Source organism: Dacryopinax primogenitus (genome assembly GCF_000292625.1).
Source record: "Dacryopinax primogenitus strain DJM-731 SS1 chromosome Unknown DACRYscaffold_13, whole genome shotgun sequence".
Taxonomy (NCBI): domain Eukaryota; kingdom Fungi; phylum Basidiomycota; class Dacrymycetes; order Dacrymycetales; family Dacrymycetaceae; genus Dacryopinax; species Dacryopinax primogenitus.
Genome location: NW_024467210.1, coordinates 490059 through 509920, shown reverse-complemented (window position 1 = coordinate 509920; position 19862 = coordinate 490059). Strand labels below are relative to the sequence as shown.

Here is a 19862-nt window from a genome sequence, read left to right as displayed (position 1 = left end):
TTGGCACTCTTAGGTGAGCAGACTTAGTCAGCCTGTGTTGCCCTAACAAGAACCAGGAGTGATATTATGCTCTGAACTTGAGGGGATTGGTGAAACACATGGAGGCAGTGAAGGCGAAGGCAGGGCATGTGCCAAGGATTGTCCACTCCTCAAAACAGCCTCAAGTACTGGAGAAAGGGGGGGAATCAAAGAAGGACTGGTCCTATCCTGTGGGATAATATCCACATGTTGGGCCACAGAGGGGTACTTGGCAGAAGGGGGCAGCCCCAAGTTGGTAGAGGTAGATAGACCTTCAGAGTGACTTGTAGGCCAAGGTAGTGAGGGAGTGAGGGAGTCTCAGAGGGTGGCAATGAGAAAGGTTCTGGAAGAGGGGTTACCTCTTTGAGAGGAGGGTCAGGCCCAGTGAGGTCAACAATATTGTTTTGTAGTGTTTGAGAGACAGTACTATGGGGATTGTAGGATGCCAAAAGGTGGAGACTAAATTCAAGGCCACAACACTGACCACTCAAAAGCAGATTCTTGCACTTTAACGGTGGTTGCCACATGGGATTGTGCTTGATGAAGGTGAGGAAGGACTTCAAGAAGCTGAGCTGCAGAAGTACTTACATTGTAGAAAAGGGGCAATTGTTGAAAACAGTGCCTGCATAGGGGGGTTGGCCTGATATTGGATTCCAATGCTGCTCCCAGGTATGTCCACAAAGGCAGAATGTAAGACTGTGGAGCATGGTTGATTGCACACAATTTGCCTGGCAGGGAGCAGGTCAAACATTGTATCATACAAGCAAGGATGGCTTGTCCAGACTGGTAAAATGAAGCAAACACATGTTGGGGCACAAATTGTGCTATGTAGGGGTGGTTGAGGGGAAGAGAGACATTGAGCCCTGGAAAAGGAGAAAAAGTGGGGGTAGGAGAAGGAGATAGGCAGGGAGCAAGGAAGGGGCAGGACAAATCAGGAAAAGAGCATGGGGGATTCTGTATGGAAAGCTACTGAAGACTGCAGATCCAACAGCAGTTGCTTCTGCCATTCTTGATGCTGGTAGTTAAGGGTGGTGGGTTTTACATATCATATTTGCTGAGACCCAGGGGAATTGTCAAAAAAAGGGTGCATGTCAGAAGTGTTCACTAGGGCAGCATGGATATTTTCATAGGGATGTTCTGGGATGGTTAGAGAGGGCAGGATAATGTCATAAGAAGACAAAATGTGTGATAAAACAGGTATGTACATGAAGAAGCCAAAGCAAGCCAGTAGAAGCCAGTAGGGCTGGGGAGAGTGCAGGAGGGATCAGGATCCTACAGGAGGCACTGGAATAATTAAGGGTCTTGCAGGAGTTCCCAGATAGAGCAGGATGTACCAGGATCTGCACAGAACAAATGGTCCTGGATCAGTTTTGGGTATGTTTTGTCCAGATATGTATGTCATACAATATCACCTGCACCATCAGAGCGAATGGTGCAACTGATATCAGGTGATTCAGTACATCTGGGTTTCTGGACATGGATTTCAGATGGAAAATCTGTAATCTGTAATCTGTAATCCAGCCTTGGCTGTGCAAGGGTCTGGCCAGATCCTCAGCACAACTCTTCTAAATTTATGTTAGTTTCTTTATTTAGTTAATTCCTTTATGTAAAATTACTAAATAATAATAATTTTTTCAACATCCACACAACACATCACTGATATTCTCATACTGCATCAAGACCATCACTATCACTGTCACCATCTTCTACTGCTCTTATGGAAATTTCTCAGCTTCTCTCTCAGCTCCTGGAGGTTCAACAAGTGCTTACTGGTGTCTCTGTGAATCAAATGTTGTCATTCTTGGCTTTGGCTCGACGTCTTCAGACAAGAATTGCCTGGCAGGAAGTCTGCACACTCACCCAACCAGCAACTCCTCTTCTTTCTCTTCCCAACACTGTGGTGTCTTTCCTGAGCAGGTGCTTGACTTGCAGGATGCTCAAGTCATGGCACTTTGGCAATCTCTCAACCAAGTCCTTTGGAATCCTGCCAGAGACATCACAGCCCTCACTCAACCATTGTTGGATGATTTCACACCCTTTCAGGCCTATGCACACCTGACTGAACTCAGTGAGTACTTTCCCAACCACTCTCCACAAGAATAAGCTGACATCAATTACAAGGTACAGAAGAATTCTCTCCTCCTACACACACCTGCCTCAATCTCCACTGTCCCCACTTTGTTCACACCTCTGAGGCAGCAGCACTGTATGATCCACAGTGATATACAGCTGTGCTCTACACCCTCAGCCATGGTGCCTTCCCTGTCATAGTCAATTCCCTCAAATGTCACCATTGTAACACCAGATATCACCTCAATTACTCATGCCAAGAAGCCCCTGGTAAAGGAATGTGTCAAATTTACTATGGAGGGATGCCACCTGTGCTCCCATCTGAGAAGCATCTCCTGTTTGAGGAGGGACTTTGTGGCCTCTTCCGCTCATATACTGTTCTATCACAGTGAGTACATATCCAGCAAAGATTTCCCAGACTAATTCCTTCATGGTGCTTCAGCAGGAACCACAGCAAGAGTATTTCATGATTCATTGGGAAGGAACCAGACTCAGAACACTGGGAGCTATGCAGTTCCTCACCTGCGTAGTGAATACCTCTCTGATCTCTTCAACCTCTACTCACTCCTCCTGCACCATTCTGAGCAAGGCACCCAGCTCACTCTCCCTGACATGGCCAGCAGCCAGGGTGATCGACTCACTGCTGCCATGATAGAGAGAAACATCTTCATGGCAGCAAATGGGCAAGAGCACTGGTCACACTTTTGCAACCTTTGCAGAAAGTTCTTTGACCATGATGGAGAGCAATGTGATTTTACTCTTTGATGAGGGGATCTCATCACTTACAGAAGTATCCAGACATGCTATCTTGTACTGTCACTGATGGAGTTTTGATTGGGCACCCTTGCTGTGGAGTCCACAACTGTGCCATCCCCCTCTCTTCTAACTGTGCATGGTATTGCCCACTTCACACAGGCAGGGAGGCAAGCTGTGCAGTGGAAGGCTGTAATAATGGAGCAGAGCCTGGTAGGAAGACCTGCTCCAATCCTGAACATTGTTTGCTGGAAGAAAATTACTATGCTGCTGGCCAGTCTGCACTTCAGCTGTGAGATTGACACCAATGCACCAAGTCTTATTCTTGAGAAGGGGACACTCCTGATGTCCTCAATACCAGCAGCCACCATGGAGGGAGGAAGAAGGCACCTGGGCTCAAGGCCCACTTTGGCAGGAGAAGGATGCACAATTGTGCATCCTTGTGGGGTCATTGTGGCCAGGGGCACTTTCTATGGAGCCAAGTCACTGTCCTCTGTAGCAATGAGTATTTTTTTCTTACTTAAAACATCCCTTTATAGACCTTTTTCAGGAATTCATTCATGGTGTTTTTCCAACACCCCAGGCAATGCCAGATGTCATGTTCTATGACAACAACTGTCGCCTCCACCAGTATCTTTCAAGACAAGGACCCATTCAAGAACATTTCAGCAAAACTGCACTGGTGGTAGACATTTTCCATTTCAAGAACCATCACTCCACTGCTGACCAGTACTGCTCCACCCATTGCAATCCAATGGCCTTCCCTCAGCTCTACAACCAACAATCTGGCCAGTGGACTTTCAATTCCTCTGCATGTGAGCAAACCAATGCATGGTTGAGGAATTTTGATGGAATAGTGTGAGAAATGTTGCCAGTGAGATATGAGTTTTTCCTTGATGAGGTGATCAAGGCACACAACCATTTTTGTGTTGATGAGCTGCAACACAACAATGCACTTCCCTACCCTATGGATAGATCTTTGTTGTTAAATGGACTAAACAGCATAGCATAGCATAGCATTAGGATCATAATGTCATAGGTAGTAACATATCGATATCAAGCTCCTCAGCACTACTTGGCATTGTTCCTGAGGTTTGCATCTTCCCTAGCAGCAGCACAAAAGGTAATCCAGTCTTGGGAATCATTTTGCATGAATGAAGCAAGAGTAGTAGGATTGGCAGCCTCCAGCCACCATGCATTATCTGACCAGGTTGTTGCAGGCACTGTATCTCCTACAACAGAAACCTGAGAATGATTCTCTGTTCTTCAACCTCTCCCTGACTTCCTCAATCTGCCCCTTAATCTCCCTGAATGTCTGCAAGCCAGGCCACTTGGCTTGGTGTCCATGGGCCTTCTTTGGAGATGATCTTGAGGTGGCTGAGGTGGTTCTGGGAAGGGTATCCTGCTTGAGACACACATTGAGGTCAAATTCCTGCTTTGTTAAAACTTCTGGCTCACTGCCACTTTGGCTGCTTCTCTTCTTCCTCTTCCCAACCATTGCTGGTAGCTTCACCAGAGATAACTCCTCAACTTCTGTTGCAGGGCTTGCTGCAGGTGTCAAGCAAGTCGATTTTTGTGGGGTTGAGTAGGCTGACAAGGTTCCATGGCATATGTCCTGTGGCAGCTGAGTTGGTGCATGCTCTTCTAGGGCAGCCAATATCTGGGGCAGTCTTCCCAAGGCCAGCATGGCAAAAAAAGATTACTTCCTCCCTCTTGATCTTCATTCTTGCATCATGCTGATAAATGGCTCAGTGCCCTGTAGATGGGAGATAGACTTCCAGAAAGTCTTGACCAGGGTACTCAATTTGCAGCATTTTCTGAAGGTAGCTGGGCCACTTGTTGATGGATGTGGTGAAACCCCAAGCACTCAATGAAGCAACCAGTCCATCATATCAAGTAGTGTCATCCTGGAGTAAACAAAGTCAGTAGAAACTTTACAAGTGTTAGCCACTGGCTTACCTGTTGAATTCCAACCACTGAGAAGCAACAGGCTAATATCTCATGCTCATTGCGAGCCTCCTCATCTTCTTGCTGACATTGGGCATGCAAGGGTGCCTTGGTGGCTCCTGAATGCCCAAGAAAGCCTAGATTATCAACACAAGTGCCAAGTGTGGTTGGGCCATGGTAAGCCAGTGTAGGTTGAGATGGATTTAGTGTGGGGATCACTGAGATCACAGGCTTGATTTGTACTCTACACCTCTCTATGAGGCATCAGGAGAAGGTCTGCTGGAGGGGGAGTCAACAGTGGTGGCCCATACTTCATAGCAGGTAGCACTAGATAAATCAAGTCTAATCAAATCCTTGACTCTTAAGGTAGAGCTGCTTGAATGCCAGTCTGGAGGTCCTGTGTGGGCTCCGAGGCTGGACACAGCAATCCAAAGGGCATCTGAATGGGAGAGAAAGAGTAAGGAACGGCCAAATGAGGTGAATGAGTGGTATTCAAAGGTTGAAGGGGTCAAATCAAGGCTTGGATCTGTCTTAGAGAGAGAGAAAGACTTAAGAGTGACTGTAGGGTATAGCAGTAGTTATTAGGGTAAGCTAGAGAAACACCCATCTTGAATGAGTGTAGGAGTGGGTAAGTGAGAGAGGAGTCTGAGTGTCCCTATCTGAAGTATCTGAATCTGCTTATATATATTCAGAGCAGTTCAGACCTTCAGACTACTACTAATCTATGTGTAATCTACATTACCTAATGCCATGTCTAGGGTCCACTTCTGGCTTCCAATAGTCCAGTCCAGCCAAGTTCAAGATGTCATTCAAAGAGGTGTTCAAATGTCGGGCTTGAAACTTGGATGTGCAGCACAGATTCCAGGTGAAGCGGGGCTGATTGCAGGGTCAGAGAAGGTGGGGGGCAGAATCTGGGTGATTGGATGCTTCTGCACTTCACATACAATGCCATGAATGTGCCGCTGCTTCTGGCAGTGTGCCCTGCAGTGACCAAAGTAGCACCCTTGCTTCCTCCTTCCCTTACACCCAGCTTCTGGGCATGCACCAGCACCAGCATTTGCTGGAAGAGGGGGGGTAGCAGTTGGAGTAACAGGAACATTGGTGCGGTGTACATAGGAGGTGCTTTGCAGTGCTTCTTGCATGGCTTGCAGAGGAAGGAGTGTCAACCACTTGAAACCTCTATGCATGGGATCAGCAATACCCATATGGCTTGGGGCACTAAGAATATGTTAGCTTGTTTGGGCATTATGCAGAACATTCTCCCCTTACTTTAGCAAAGATCCGGCCATGGCTTTTCATCAGAGGCATTCTTGCACACTTGTGGGTGTATCAATTGCTTGCAAAAATTGCACTCAGCAGGTTGTATTCTGGGTTGATTTTGTTCTGGATAGAGCTGGAGGACAAAGTCCACATCCATGCGCTGCCATTTTAGGCAACAATGGACCCAGTGACATTTTTGGAGAAAGAAAAAATTAGGTGGGGAAGAGAAGCATGGGACCCTAACACACTGAAACACAAGGAGTGCCAGCAATCTCATGATTATGATGTAGCTGTTGCTCTATCAGAGCAAATCAGGTCAGGGTCTATTGTATGGTGGACATTCGCAGACAGCCGCAGTGTTAGGGGTCCCAGCTGTCCACAAAAGGCCACCAGACATGGTTGTTACTGGACAAGGGTCCTCAGCATCTAATTTTGCTCAAATCCATGGTTTTTCTCCATTTGGTTTTAATTCTGACATTTTTTCTTATTTTTGTGGCTGTGACCAGAGTAAAAGGTCCACATATGAGTCCAGGGTCTAGTATCTGTTTCCTTCTTGATGGGGGCAAATACTTTGCTTCCATTTAGTGGAAGCAGACCAATACTCCCAGGCAGGCAAAGTTTTTGCTTCTGCCTTTTTGTTTTGCCTCCATTCACCTCCGCAGAAGTTCTCACTCTCTTCCGTCAAGTTTAGTTTTCTTCCATTTACTCCTGCGGATGTATATTAGCTTCCGTGGATGCAAATACAGTGTTTTTACGGGAGACAAATGTGCACAGCATTTCCAATCCTTATTTTGAGCCCATGTCCCCACCAGCATCAGACCCTATTGCTGCTCTAAGGACCCCTAATGAGCTGTCCATCAACGTCCACCATACTATCACATGGATGCTTAAGTCAGCACAGATTATATTTTCTCACAATGTTCAAATGTGTCACAAGGTAATAAATATTTTTATTAACTATCTAATTATACCACTACATGATGTTTCTATTTACATGTATCTAAGGAGGGAGAGGGAGAGGGCAATGGGGCAGGGAGAGCTCAAGGCAAGGGAGAGGGAGAAGGGCACAGAGGAGGGAGGGGGCAGAGAGTGAGAGCAAGGGTGTGTGAGAGGCAAGAGGGGGAGAGGAGGGCAGATGGGCAGAGGGCAAGCAGTACAGAGGGCAAGTGGGAGGGAGAGGGAGGGAGAGGGGGAGAGGAGGGCAAGGGAGGGTGGAGGGGGAGAGGGAGAGGGAGAGGGAGAGGGCAAGAGGGAGAGGGTGCAGGAGGGAGGGCAAGAGGGCAAGGGCAAGGGAGGGAGGGCAAGGGAGGGAGGGTGAGGGAGGGAGGGCAGAGGGCAAGAGAGAGGAGAAGGGAAGGGAAGAAGGTGTGAGGGACATGCCCTGCACCTCCTTTTAAAATTTTCATTGCCACAATTATGACAGACAGGCCATGCATAATTGTGGTGAAGGCCATGGTATCCATGGCCTGGTGGAGGAGGTGGGGGTGGAGGAGGAGGAGGAGGATGTGGTGGTGGTGGTGGAAGAGGGGGTGGCAGAGGGGGCAGAGGGGGTGGCAGAAGGTGCAGAGGGGGTGGCAGAGGAAGGGGGGGGCCTCCTGAAAGGGCTGCAGATAACCCCCATGCTGAGCTCTTGGTCAGGAATGTCACTGAAAGGGATGTTCCTGAACCAGTTGAGTTTGGGAAGACTGTGGATGCAGACTGCATGTGGCTTGCCTACAACAGGCCAAGGTACAAGCAGCAAGATCAGCATCCCCCCAATGTTGCTGGAAGGCAGTGACAGTGGAAGCCTCAAGGGCAGTACTGGCAGCTCTACATGGCCAGGCAGGAGGGTTGGGATGATAATCTGGTCCTGGTGGATATTTGCCATGGAGCAGATGATCTGGCTAACATCCCTGATGATGCTGATGTAAGTATTTCTTCCTGGAATTTGTGCAGAGTAAACTGACATGTGAGACAGGATTGGAAGAAGGAAGATTGTTTTTACCAGTTCATTGCATCCAATCTTTGGATTGTAGAGAAGGACTGGCAAGAGGCATAAGTAGCATTCTCTATTGTGTGAAGAGTCAAGTAACTTACTTCTTGCAGATGTGAAGTCCCTGGGTATTCTCCTAATACCCTCACCATCTTGTTCCACTGCTTTGTGCAGGGATTCAAAGGGGACCATACCCAGAACCCTGAGTGGGAGGATTTTTATGAGGAAGATGGGGAACAGTATGAGGTGGTGGGGATTACTGGCCATTGTTGGTGCCCTGGACCAACACCCAATGTGAGTATTCTTCTAGGGAGGGAAGAAGTAAAAGATTAACCTGTCATTTTAGTCTTCTATATTACATTACTCTGTAGTATGGGGTGATGGAGAAGGCAATGCTACAGACCCAGATGATGAGGATGAGCATGAGGAGGAGAATGAACTGGCAGCTTGGATTTGTGCCTGGCAAGCTGGTTCTCCTGAGGCCTCAAGTGGACTGGGGTGGTATTGGCTGGTTTCCCATGAGGAGCTGAAGTAAGTAAGTGTATTTCAATGTAGACTGTGCTAATATAATCAACAGGCTAAAGTCTGCTGCCCTGATCTACACATATTGGGCAAAGAAATCAGGTGTTCAAGCTGTAGACTGCCCCCCTGAGGCCAAAGAAATAATGAAGCTCAACAAGAATATGCTCTTTAGGGAAGGGAAGATAGGCAATGGGGTGTCTAATGCCTTCTCCACCCTCATAAGCCTTGGGCCCCCCCAAGCCTGGTTCAAGAAGTTGACTGTAAGTTTGTTTTCCCTTGCCTGATGTTGAAGGTGACACTGACTTTTTCCCAGCATTGTGATGTCTGCTGTCTCAGCTGCAAATCAAGTGCTTTGGCAGAGTGCAGAAACTGCAGTTGCAGTTTCTGCATCAATATTCCTGCAAAGCTTGCATGTGCCCAGGTGACAAAGGAAGAAGTTGACAGCATGGAGGGCATCCTCTGCATCAAGTGCTGTAAGGATCAAGGGATGGTCCATGCACCAGTAAGTACTTTCTTCTCCTAAGAGCAACTTAGACTGATCAATATTAGTACAACTACATTGGCTCTATGAGGAACTGGACCCAAGGCCCAGTGCATGCTAACCCTATCATTGTGGTCTTGGTGCACTGGCAGGAGGCTGACAACAAGTTCAGCATGTCAGACCTGTCCTCAAGGCTTGTGAAGGCATACCTGGGGGAGATGTACATGTCTCCTAAAGTGGTAAGCCTTTTTTTAGTATTATTTCCACATGCCATGCTGATGTGTCTCTAGTCTCACCATGCCCACTGTGTAGATGTGATCCTTCAAGAGGATTGTACAACCTGGGGCACACCAGGCCAGGAATACCAGGAGGCATGTGGACTTGGAGAGCTTCAAGGTCATATCAAGGCTCATGTGCCAATTCTCTGCCCAGTGAGTTTTTTTTTTTTTGCAACCTTGGTATAATACTAACAAGTTGACTAGGTATGGGAAGAAATTCCACATTCTCACTGTGGTGGATGTGCATTGCAACGAGGGGGACAGGAGGCTCCTGTACAACAAGGGGAGCAAGTACCACTAGTATGGTACTCCCTTGGAGGCAAGTCTTTATTTTATTTACATGTATTCTATACTGAGATCTGCTCAGCTGTCTGGGGAGACACAATCCCCAAAGTCATCTGTGACGATTCAATGCTGATGCTGCTGACCTGCAGTGACATGGTGCTTCAGGCATTGCCATCTGTGCGTGAGTGCAAGTAAGTTTACTCATTTTACTGTTTCTTTGGGGCCAGTAACTCTGAAATTAGGGCTGGATTCAACATGGTGATTGCTTTCACAGCAAACACCTTCAACTTCCAGCATGTGGCAGAGATCTGGCTAGGGCTGTTCTTGCGTGCCTTCTATCAGGATGCCATCCCTGGGGAGCAAGCAATCCTCAAGGGCTACACCAGAGAGCTTTCCCACCCTCTCTTTGGTCTCAATATCTTTGTGTTTGGGCAAGATGGCCAAGGCTGGAGGTACACTTGGGGGGGGCCTGCCAAGAACCTGACAGGCAACCTGAAGGACCTTGAGTGCCCCTTGTCCTCCATGGTAATGGAGTTCCACAAGAAGATCGACCTGGGCATCTTCCAGTACAGGTGCAGGCACCAATGCAAGGGTAGGGTGGATCTGCATTTCATTGAGGGGATGAATGGGGTGTTTGAATTACACCCCAACCCAGAAGATCCCAACCACTGTGTCCTCAAGATTTCAATGAGGGTGAGTGAGAACAGGTGAAATACAAATGTCCCCCCCAGCCTGCCCCCTGCATCCCAAGTGGATCTCTTAGAGAGGGGATGATTAATCTCTGTTTTTTTTTCCTTTTTCTTCTCCTCCTCCCCCTGCTCTCCACTCCTCCCCTGCCTGTCATTACATGTTTCCAGCATTGTGTAACCCAAAAAAACATTCTCGAGTTTTTCCGGTAAAAACTCCTATGTATCTTGTAGATACTGTTAATTTTATGGTGTTGCTGGTGCCTGAGTGCCTCACAAGTCCTTTAAATTCAAATAATTGACTCAATTGTGTGCATTAAATAATTATTAATTATTATCTACATGTATAATACTCTACAAGACTCGGAGTAGAAAAGAAAGCATGCCTAGGTCACGTGCTTACATGACCTAATGTTGCTTACCTGATTTCAGGCCCCGGACCCAGGATCAAATGGTGCACAGCCCGTGCCAGATTACGGATTTTGTAATAGCAAAATCCGTAATCCGTAATTCGTGTCGGGGAACCCGTATGTTCTCCCATGAGTTTCCTATCACTGCCACAGAGGGCGCAAACCAATCTGCAGCACATGTGAAGAAGAGGGGCATTTAGGGCAATTGCCCCCGGAGGGGCATTGCAGGAAGGGTATCTCCGCAGAGGGGGCACCGGAGGAAATTGCTCCCCCCCAGACAACTTATTTGAGTCACGTGGTTGTTCAAACCCTACACTTTTTGTGCGCGTCTCAATCCCCTCCCTCTGTCATTACTCTACTTTGCACGCCCTTTCTTCTCAGCTAGTTCTACACTTGACGACTCCTTCTCCATTTGACTTCTCAGTGACGAATAGGCGGTGATCGACTGCGTGCTGTACTGTCTCTACCTTCAAACACATAACCCCCGCCATGGCATCACCATCGACCACGAGATCGAGTGTCGCCACCAGCAGTCGCGCATCCGCCACTAGCAGTAGATCGGTATTCACTGAGACGCGTCTGTCTGCCGTCACCAAATCGACTGTCTCTTCTGCCCAGATCTCCAGCACGCCTATGAGATCATCGACTAGCGGGATAACAACTACAAAACACACGCACATGACAGTGGACGGTGTCGTTCGCGACGAGTTAGGGCACGCGTTGTATCGCAACTGCTCCATTGAAAACATCCTGCAATCCATCTCTGACCTTGATGATGCGCAACTGCTAGAGCGCCAAGAGTTAGCACGGGATCTCGCACAGAAGTTCTCGGAGGATGAAGAGCTTAAGTGCCTAGAGGAGAATTATCTCAGGCAATCACTCGAGCCACAAGCCTACGTGCCGTTCTGCGAGCTGGTTAACGCCATTATCGATCACCTGGGTATCGAGGGCGACAATCGATTCTTGGCTATTGGACAGAAGAATATGATACTCGCTCATGGGATGGGGGATCAGAAGTCTGACGTTGTGTTTGTCACAAAGTCAGTGTACGATGTTTCCATGAAGAAACTGGGGCCTGTCACTTCCGGCAGCGTTGTCTCTTCGAGCGCCTCCCTTGAACACCATAATAAATCGAGCAATGAAGTAGAGACGATTCTCGACGCTGCTCGCGCCCTGGGCTTCGTCGAAATGAAATGGGAAAAACGGAAGCGCAGCCGTACCCTTGCAACCGCTTCTAAGCGCACCCCTCGCCCTGCAGGTGCATGCACTTCTCAGCGCAACTCCGACCAACCCTCCAAAAGCAGTCTCTCAGATCGATCCAAGCTCCAGGCGACAGCCACGAAACGCGCAAGAAGCCCTTCCGCAGATGGAACATTACCCAGCAAGCGGAAGAAGTCACCAAACGGGTACACTACCACCCCCGCTCAGCCCATTTCGCCCTTTGCCCTGTCAGGAAGGACTACCAATCATGATAATCTTCCCGCTGACCCCAATGACGTTTTTGGAGCGACGGTCCAGGTGTCATCCCCCCCACTGGTTCCGAGGTGCAACTTGGCGGCTACGCCATGAAAGGACAGAGCGATGGATGCTTCCGACAGTGGACCGTGGGTATGCTGATCAACTACAAACAGCTCGGTCTCTGGCTGTTCACTGGTTCCAGAGTTTGGGCCTCCACAGCCATCATATAGTTGGCCAACGAGAACACTTCATGCTTCTCCTTCTTCTCTTCACATCCGCCTCTCCGTCACAGCTGGGGATGAACACTGCTATCAAAGATACAATCGACGCCGACGGTCAACCCACTCTCGCATTCGATCCGATCACTCTCGACGAGATCCCCCAGCACAGATCTCTTCCGCATTACCGCTCAGCGTTCTCATACACAAGCAGTGCTTCTTAGTGGGACGTGGCACAACGGCCTATCGCACTCGATTTGCATCGGAAGACGTCGTGGTGATGGTCTGCTTTCCCCCGAAGACCAGGAAATCGGAGGTCGAATTCATCGCTCGATTCCGACAGCACGCCGACATTATGGACATGGTCCCAAAGGTCTTTGCCCATAGTACTATCGAAATGCCCGACTTCCTCGAACTTGTCCTCCGCTCCAAATCCAAACCCAAGGTCGAACCTGACGTGCGCCAGATGAGAGTGTTTGTCATGAAGCGATACCAGACACTTTCTGAGGTTACCTCTGCGGATGATCTGTTATCCATTATCAGAGATATCGGGCGCTGTGAGTCTCATGCTGAACTGAAATATTTACGTGAGATCATCAGACCCAGATTCCAAAGACATCATGGGAGGGGGCACAGATTGGCTCACACATGCGAAAGGAAGGCTGAATGGACTGGAGGCTTTGTTTGGAATCGACGATAATACTACTGTTGGTGCGTAACTGGTTGTAGGATTCGTGTCAACGTTGAGGCTGACTTGCTTCCCTTGCTCAATTCATGTTACATACATTGCATACGTATGCCCACAGCACAGTGAAAGGTCGCATTGAATTGTCTTGATGGATAATCTGGCGACAATGAGTGTGCTTCGCGGCTGAACCCTCGTAGTCGATGCCGCCCCATGCTGTCAAGACGGCGTCTTTCGCCATATGCATCATTGTCCAAACAAGTGCAACCAAAACAACTTCATCACAGTAATTTAAACCGCCAGAACACCTCATCAAGATGAATCTTCTTATTCACCTTCATTTCATACAGGTTACTATATGCTGCCTGTAGAATAAGCCGATGTATGCACTCAAAGCAGTGATCCGAGCACATCTCCATACCCTCTCGTGAAGCTTGGCTCGGTCCCATCCTTCTACGCATCCCAATCATACACTATCTCCTTAACCACAGGCCATCCAGCCATAAAGATGTTCGTGATTGCCACCTCGAACCCTCCCTGCGGCCCAGTGAGAGAGTCGTATGCAGTTACATTGGGTGGTTAGCGATCAAAGTCGGATACCGTGCGGAGGAGGATGAACCGGCTGTAGTCAACCATCCCTGCAAGGTGGGCTCGGACTGCAGATTCAAGAGTCGCATTATCTTCTTCAGCGGTTGTGCAATACTTGCCGGTACCGTTACTGGGATAGAAGACGTTGATACCAGGCAACTTGAGTACAAAGATGGTACTCACGTCCAGACCTCCGTAATATTCCCCATCGCTTCGCTCAGCATGGCACCAGAGAACCACACATCACTAGTGGCGACATCACATTGCACGATCGTCGGGGGGAGGTTAGCCGGGGCGAAGTCGTACTTCGAGCGCCATGCCGCCGCGTCCGCTGTGTCATTCAATTTGACATCCTTGACGAGATCCATGACCCTCGGCAGCAAGTTGGTGTTGAGTTCGAACACTTCGGTACCATACCAGTTGGACATGCCAGGGTACATATCTGGCGCGGTAGTGCCGAAGCCGAAATAGCCTGTGGTCCAGTTGCTGGGCAATTCACGCGGGTCGATTTCGTAGCTGAGTGCCACCTGGACTGAGTACCGCGCGAACGCTGCGCTCCCAGTTGTCGTATAGTACGGATTACCGCCCGCGATGCCAGCGATCATGAAGTACGTGCTCGTGAAATCGAAATAAGGTGAGAAGAAGAGTGCAGTGGTGGATGCCGGGGCGTTGATCTCACTCTCGCCTGTCGTCATCTGACAGATCCAGCCTTTATCATCGCAGTGGACATGCGGATATAGCATGGATAGTCCGGGAACGGAGATATTGTACTTCAGGTCGAGGGGCACGAGCCACGCGCCCTCTTCTGGGGTGAACATGCTGATGATCGTGATGCGTGGTGCGAGCGGCCAGCTGTAGTGTTCGGGAGCATGTTGAGGGATGAACCGAGACATGAGCTTGCCTGACGGGCTCGCTAGTACAAGAAACGGAGCCAGGCATAGCAAAAGCAGACTGAGATCGCCGTGCATTTCAGGAGGGGAAAGAGGAGACGGGAGGTGGATAGACAGAGAGATCACTGCACAAGGAGCTACCACAAGAAGACTCAGTGGTACACCACAGCTCAGTGGTGGATACCAGTGCAGATGCAACAGGCATTGCCTATGTTGTGCCTGTCAAAGCATAATGGTCACTTGGAACAACCATGGACTGTTGAGAGAGAAACTTGAATATGGTGAAGGATATTACACCAATGCCGGACCAGGATGAGATCTGTAGATGGGTTTCAGAACACCCATTTTGATCCAAGTTGGATCTTTGAAACACATTTGAAATGCTTCAAGTGCATCCAGATGATGTCTGGAAGACTGCATTCCAGAACCCATTTGGAATGTTCTTGAGCCAAGTAGGCCAACAGGGAGATTGTAATCTCCCAGCATCATTCCAATGAATGATGATGGACATCCTACAGGAGCATTGGATGCATAAGGTAGTATGCTACCTTGATGACCTTTTTGTTGTGGGCTCTACACTGTATGAGGCCCTTGCAAATTTAAGGATTGTATTTGCAATCCTTAGAGAGCAGAAGCTCTACTTATCTCTGGATAAGATTGACTTGCTGTCAAGCAGCATAGAGAGTCTAGGACACAAGATCACCAATGATGGTGTGTACACAGACAATGATAAGATGTCCATGATTAGGAACGCTAAGTTTCCCATGGATGCCAAAGGAATGCAATGCTTCCTTGGTATGGTAACATATCTGGCACCTTATTTGCCAGACGTAGCCAGATATACTGGCCTGTTGTCAGCATTGACACACTCTAATAGGAGCTGCAATGTCACTCCTATGCATGAAAAGTGCTTCAAGAGCATAATTGCCCTAGCAATGGACTACCCAGTCCTGAAGCCCATTGTTCCCAAGAATGGGATTCCAGTCTTCATCATATGTGACACATCTACCAGTGGGGTAGGTTGTTATTATGGCCAAGGGCCATTGTGGAACAAGGTCCACCTGGCTGGATTTCATTCCAGGTGATTTACAGATGCCCAGATGTCATACTCAACATACAAGCATGAGCTTCTGGCTGTGGTGGAGGCTCTCACCAAGTGGGAGAGCCAATTGATAGGTATCCCTATCACAATATGCACAGATCATGCACCATTGCAATACCTTCAATCAAAGGCAACCCTGGCTGGGGACAGAGTAATTTGCCAGCAGGAATACTTGCAGTGATTCAATACCATAAAGATATTGTATGTTCCTGGAGAGAGGAACAAGATAGTGGACTGGATGTCATGCTCAGTGAGCTCATCTGAGCCGGTACTAGCCAATGTGCTAGTGGACAAAGAGTACAATACTCTTTCCAATACTTGAGTTGCCAAGTTGCAAACAGAAGTTGCTGTTCATCAGATGACAACTCGCTTCAAAGGCACAAAAGTGCCCCCATGAGAATGGGTAGTACCCAATACTCCATTGCCTGCTCACAAGGCAAAAGTACCTCATCACCCTTGTGGATGAGTCAAACAGCAAGTTGAGCAGAGTGCTGAACTCAATGGTGGTTATACTGACCACGCTGACATGGTAGCATCTGCTACTACTGCTGTGGGAGCTGGCACAGAGATTATTCAGGTGGAGCCTGACTCTCTAGCGCTTGCCCCTGCAGGGGAAGTAACAATGCTACCCAGTGTTGGGTCTTCCAAATGCAGTGACAAACTATTACAGTTCCAGCCACATGGACACCTTGCTCTGTTATGAGCAATCAAACACACTTATCAAGTGGATGCCTTCTACCAGAAGACATTGGCAACTTTGCCAGGTTCAAAGATGTGGTTCATTGAAAATGAGCTTCTGTTCATTTGACACCATCAGGGTGGTGTTGCTTTGTATGTGCCCACCAGGCAATACAAAGGGCAAGCAATATGGTTGCTCATTTTGGCTAATGCTCATGTTAGTGTTGGCCATTATGGTGATAGGAAGATAGTTGCCTTCCTAAAACACCAATTCTGGTGGTATAGCATGGGTAAAGATGCAAAGCATCTTTGCAAATCATGTCTGCATTGCCAGATGGCAAAAGACAGCATGGAGAAGCCTAGCAGACTTTGCCATTTGCTTGAAATCCCTGGAGCTCCTTGGAGCTCCATCACCATGGACTTTATGGGTCCTCTCCCTCTGTCCAAAGGATATGATTACCTCTTAGTAATCATTTGTCACCTTACAGCTATGGTACACTTAGTACCACTCCTTATGACATCATCTTCTGCAGATGTTGCCCTCATATTCATGCAAGAGGTCGTATGTTTGCACAGCCTTCTGGCCAGCATAGTCTTGGACAGAGACTCGAAATTTACTGCCATGTTTTGGCAGGCACTGCATAAGCAGATGGGCACAACATTATTGATGTTGACTGTGTTCCACCCACAAATGGATGGAATGACTGAGCATATGATATGCTCAGTAAGTCAAATGCTGTGCATAACAGTGGCAGATGACCAGTCAGACTGGTGCTCACATCTACCTATGGTAGAATATGCAATTAATGCTAGCGTTTTGGCTAGCACAGGCTTCAGTCTGTTCAAACTGAATTACGGACTTCTTCTGTCATTGACATGCCTGGTCAAACACTCCGAATCGGAGTATCAAGGTGTGGACCAATTCATGCATGAGGCACAATACATGGTCCGTATTGTGACAGACACAATAATAGAAGCCCATGTTGACCAGGCTTTCCATGCAAAGAAGTATAGACAGGCTTTGCCTGTATATGAGAAAGGAGACTTAGTCTTCCTTTCTACTCATAACTTGGTGATTCCCAAGAATCAGCAGTTAAGCTTATGCCCTGATTTGTGGGGCCCTTTCTCATTGAGAAAGTTACAGACATGGATAATTGTCTGCTAGCTCTCTCAGAGAGCATGCAAAGATGTGGAATACATCCTGTATTCCACACTAGCCTGTTATGGCCTTATGTCCGTGGAGATGATTGACTCTTCCCAGGAAGAGATCTGGACACCATATTTGGTGATGCTCCGGACAGAGAGCAGTTTGTTGAGCTGATTGACAATCATCATTGGCAACAATGAAAATTAGAATTTCATTTTGTTTGGTCCAATGGTGACCAATCTTGGGAGTCTGCCCAAAAGGCAGATCGTCTCACCCAATTGGATGAATACCTTGAACTTCACGGTGTGACGACGCCTGAGGACCTCCCTAAACAGGTAGCCCTAAGGCCCTGACTCATTGTCAGACCACGTGCTCTGACAATGAAAGGCCCGTGGCCTTCCTTTTCTGCAATCCCGGCAACAGAGCATCAGTGGAAGCAATTCCACAAATTTTGGGCGGCGCAAAGGCCGCTGAGGAGAATTTGCTCCTCTTCCTCTTACCACCACCTTCCCCACTCCCCCGAGTGGTTTAAACGCATATCTCTGCGCTCTCCTTCATGCTCATCAAGCACCTCGTCTCTCGCACTATCTAGTGCATTAGCTTTGCTCGAAGCTATTATGGCGTCCAACCTGGATGAAGTCTTCATCCCTCCTGCGGACGATGAGGAAATGACGGAAGCCCTTCCGTCCATCCCTCCCCCCACCACTCTGCCTATGGCAGAACTCGCGCCTGCGGTACTCCCCGTACCCGCTGCAGTGGTCCAGACGGTCGCGTCGGCCCCTGCCCCTCCTCTTAGCATCTGTGACACTCTCCTTCCATTGGTCGTTCATGCGACCAACGCGCCATCCTCTGCCCCCACACAGGGTGAGGGCTCTGGCGCCCCAGCAGCCGTCTCGGCTGCCCCAGGGCCTCCTGCTCCCCTTCCTTGGGACGGGGCCCATAATGACAATGCTGCCTCCGGCAGCTATCAACATCGCACCCATCAGGGTGAGCATTACGGTTCTTCTATTGACCATTACGGTGACATCTCTCCCTGGGGGTCCGGGGACGAGTACTCGCGTCTCCCCACTCCGGATTTCGCTCGCGGGTCGAGCGACACACGTTACTGCGACTCGTGCACGGAAAGCTGGGAGCCATACCCTTGGCTCGCACTCCATCCGACGCAGAACTCGGAATTGGCCATTTGTGGCCGAGAACAGCTCGCTGACAACCTGGTATACAATTGTGTCAAGTTACGAGACGTGGAGCAGGAGCTCAATCGCCTTTGGGGCGAGCATGAGGAACACGCAGATGAGATTCATAATCGCAAGCGTGACTTCGAATCACGCATTGCTCGTCTGGAGGACTCCCCGAGCAACGAAAATCTCACTCGTTCTCTCGATGAGAACGCTCGCATGTCATCCAGGATGGACCATGCCCAGCGGTTACTCTCGAACACACATGATATGCTCCTCCATGCTCAGAGAGACGCGGAGATCCAGGGTTCCCATCATCGGGATGAGAGCGACGCTCTCACTGACGAGATCGGTCGTCTGAAGAAAGACGTCTCTCGTTATCGCATCGAATGCGATGAACATCGTTCTGAGAACGATAGACTGAAGGGCAAGCTGTCCACTTTCAACAGCGCCCCTCCCCCTCTCCCTCCCCGTGCTCCTCTCCCTTCCGCCGCTCGCAAGGTGGCTCTTCCTTCTGCCTCTCACGAGGCGGATGACTTATATGACGTCCCGATGGACGTCGGCCCTATCGAGGAGGCCCCAGTGCCTGCCTCGGCGACCTCTGCTGTTGCGAAGGTCTTCACTGTCGCGAGGGTTCCTCCTGTCGCAAAGGTCTCTGCCATCGCCCTCGGCAAACGTCCCACCGTGGACAAGCTCCCATCCGCGCACCCGCGGAAGATGCAGTCTCTTGTGACTGCTACATCCTCCTCCCGCGTCCATACCTCGAGGATCAAAAACCGAACTCACTCGATTATCCAGCCTTTGGGCACGTATGCTCCCCAACTGCGGCCCTGGTGTCAGAGCACGGTTTGTTCGAGGCGTTGACGAATACCTCTTGGGCACTTCCAGTCAATGCGCCTATCGGGCCAAGGGGCCGATCTCCAAGATGGAAGAATATATTCTTCACCGTCGCGATGATGGCGGTGTCAGACCTTGTTTTGCGATTATCGAATACGTGTTTGGTTCTACCATCCCTTTATCAAGAGCCTGGAGGATGCAGCCGTGGATTTGATTGCTTTGTCAAACGTGAGTTGTATGTGTGGCACATTGAAACGGTGCTGAATAAGAGTATAGGACCTGTATTCCTTCAATAAGGAGCAGGCTTATGGCGATCGGAATCTCCCGGTCTTCATTGCGATGGAAGAAAACGGCCTCTCAATGCAGGGGGCTCTGGACCTCCTTGGCAATATAATCCATAAC

The 19862-nt window shown here is 49.0% G+C and overlaps 6 protein-coding genes across 6 annotated transcripts; 5 read left to right on the top strand and 1 right to left on the bottom strand.

Moving 5' to 3' along the window:
- Nucleotides 1-2888: 2888 nt before the first annotated feature.
- Nucleotides 2889-3137, top strand: DACRYDRAFT_54609 (uncharacterized protein; the record flags this gene model as incomplete). Its single annotated transcript, XM_040775275.1, has 1 exon — nucleotides 2889-3137. The coding sequence occupies one exon, from the start codon at nucleotides 2889-2891 to the stop codon at nucleotides 3135-3137; it is 249 nt and encodes an 82-aa protein (XP_040627202.1).
- A 4046-nt stretch (nucleotides 3138-7183) lies between these two features.
- DACRYDRAFT_16830 (uncharacterized protein) lies at nucleotides 7184-9705 on the top strand (the record flags this gene model as incomplete). The annotated part of the gene is made up of 9 exons (XM_040771231.1): nucleotides 7184-7362; nucleotides 7472-7954; nucleotides 8134-8314; nucleotides 8367-8551; nucleotides 8598-8802; nucleotides 8964-9044; nucleotides 9314-9454; nucleotides 9506-9606; nucleotides 9669-9705. 9 exons carry the CDS (start codon nucleotides 7184-7186, stop codon nucleotides 9703-9705), a joined length of 1593 nt encoding a protein of 530 aa, XP_040627201.1.
- Nucleotides 9706-11171: 1466 nt separating this feature from the next.
- DACRYDRAFT_100897 (uncharacterized protein) lies at nucleotides 11172-13172 on the top strand (the record flags this gene model as incomplete). The annotated part of the gene is made up of 6 exons (XM_040767498.1): nucleotides 11172-12130; nucleotides 12190-12290; nucleotides 12314-12475; nucleotides 12583-12915; nucleotides 12959-13069; nucleotides 13165-13172. 6 exons carry the CDS (start codon nucleotides 11172-11174, stop codon nucleotides 13170-13172), a joined length of 1674 nt encoding a protein of 557 aa, XP_040627200.1.
- Nucleotides 13173-13433: 261 nt separating this feature from the next.
- On the bottom strand, nucleotides 13434-14449 carry DACRYDRAFT_89831 (purine nucleoside permease; the record flags this gene model as incomplete). The annotated part of the gene is made up of 4 exons (XM_040776935.1): nucleotides 13434-13476; nucleotides 13501-13580; nucleotides 13644-13761; nucleotides 13815-14449. 4 exons carry the CDS (start codon nucleotides 14447-14449, stop codon nucleotides 13434-13436), a joined length of 876 nt encoding a protein of 291 aa, XP_040627199.1.
- A 3199-nt stretch (nucleotides 14450-17648) lies between these two features.
- On the top strand, nucleotides 17649-17801 carry DACRYDRAFT_54482 (uncharacterized protein; the record flags this gene model as incomplete). Its single annotated transcript, XM_040775262.1, has 1 exon — nucleotides 17649-17801. A coding segment is annotated over one exon (153 nt), but the record flags the coding sequence as incomplete, so codon positions are not given.
- A 264-nt stretch (nucleotides 17802-18065) lies between these two features.
- Nucleotides 18066-19487, top strand: DACRYDRAFT_109039 (uncharacterized protein; the record flags this gene model as incomplete). The annotated part of the gene is made up of 1 exon (XM_040768795.1): nucleotides 18066-19487. The coding sequence occupies one exon, from the start codon at nucleotides 18066-18068 to the stop codon at nucleotides 19485-19487; it is 1422 nt and encodes a 473-aa protein (XP_040627197.1).
- Between the last annotated feature and the right edge of the window lie 375 nt (nucleotides 19488-19862).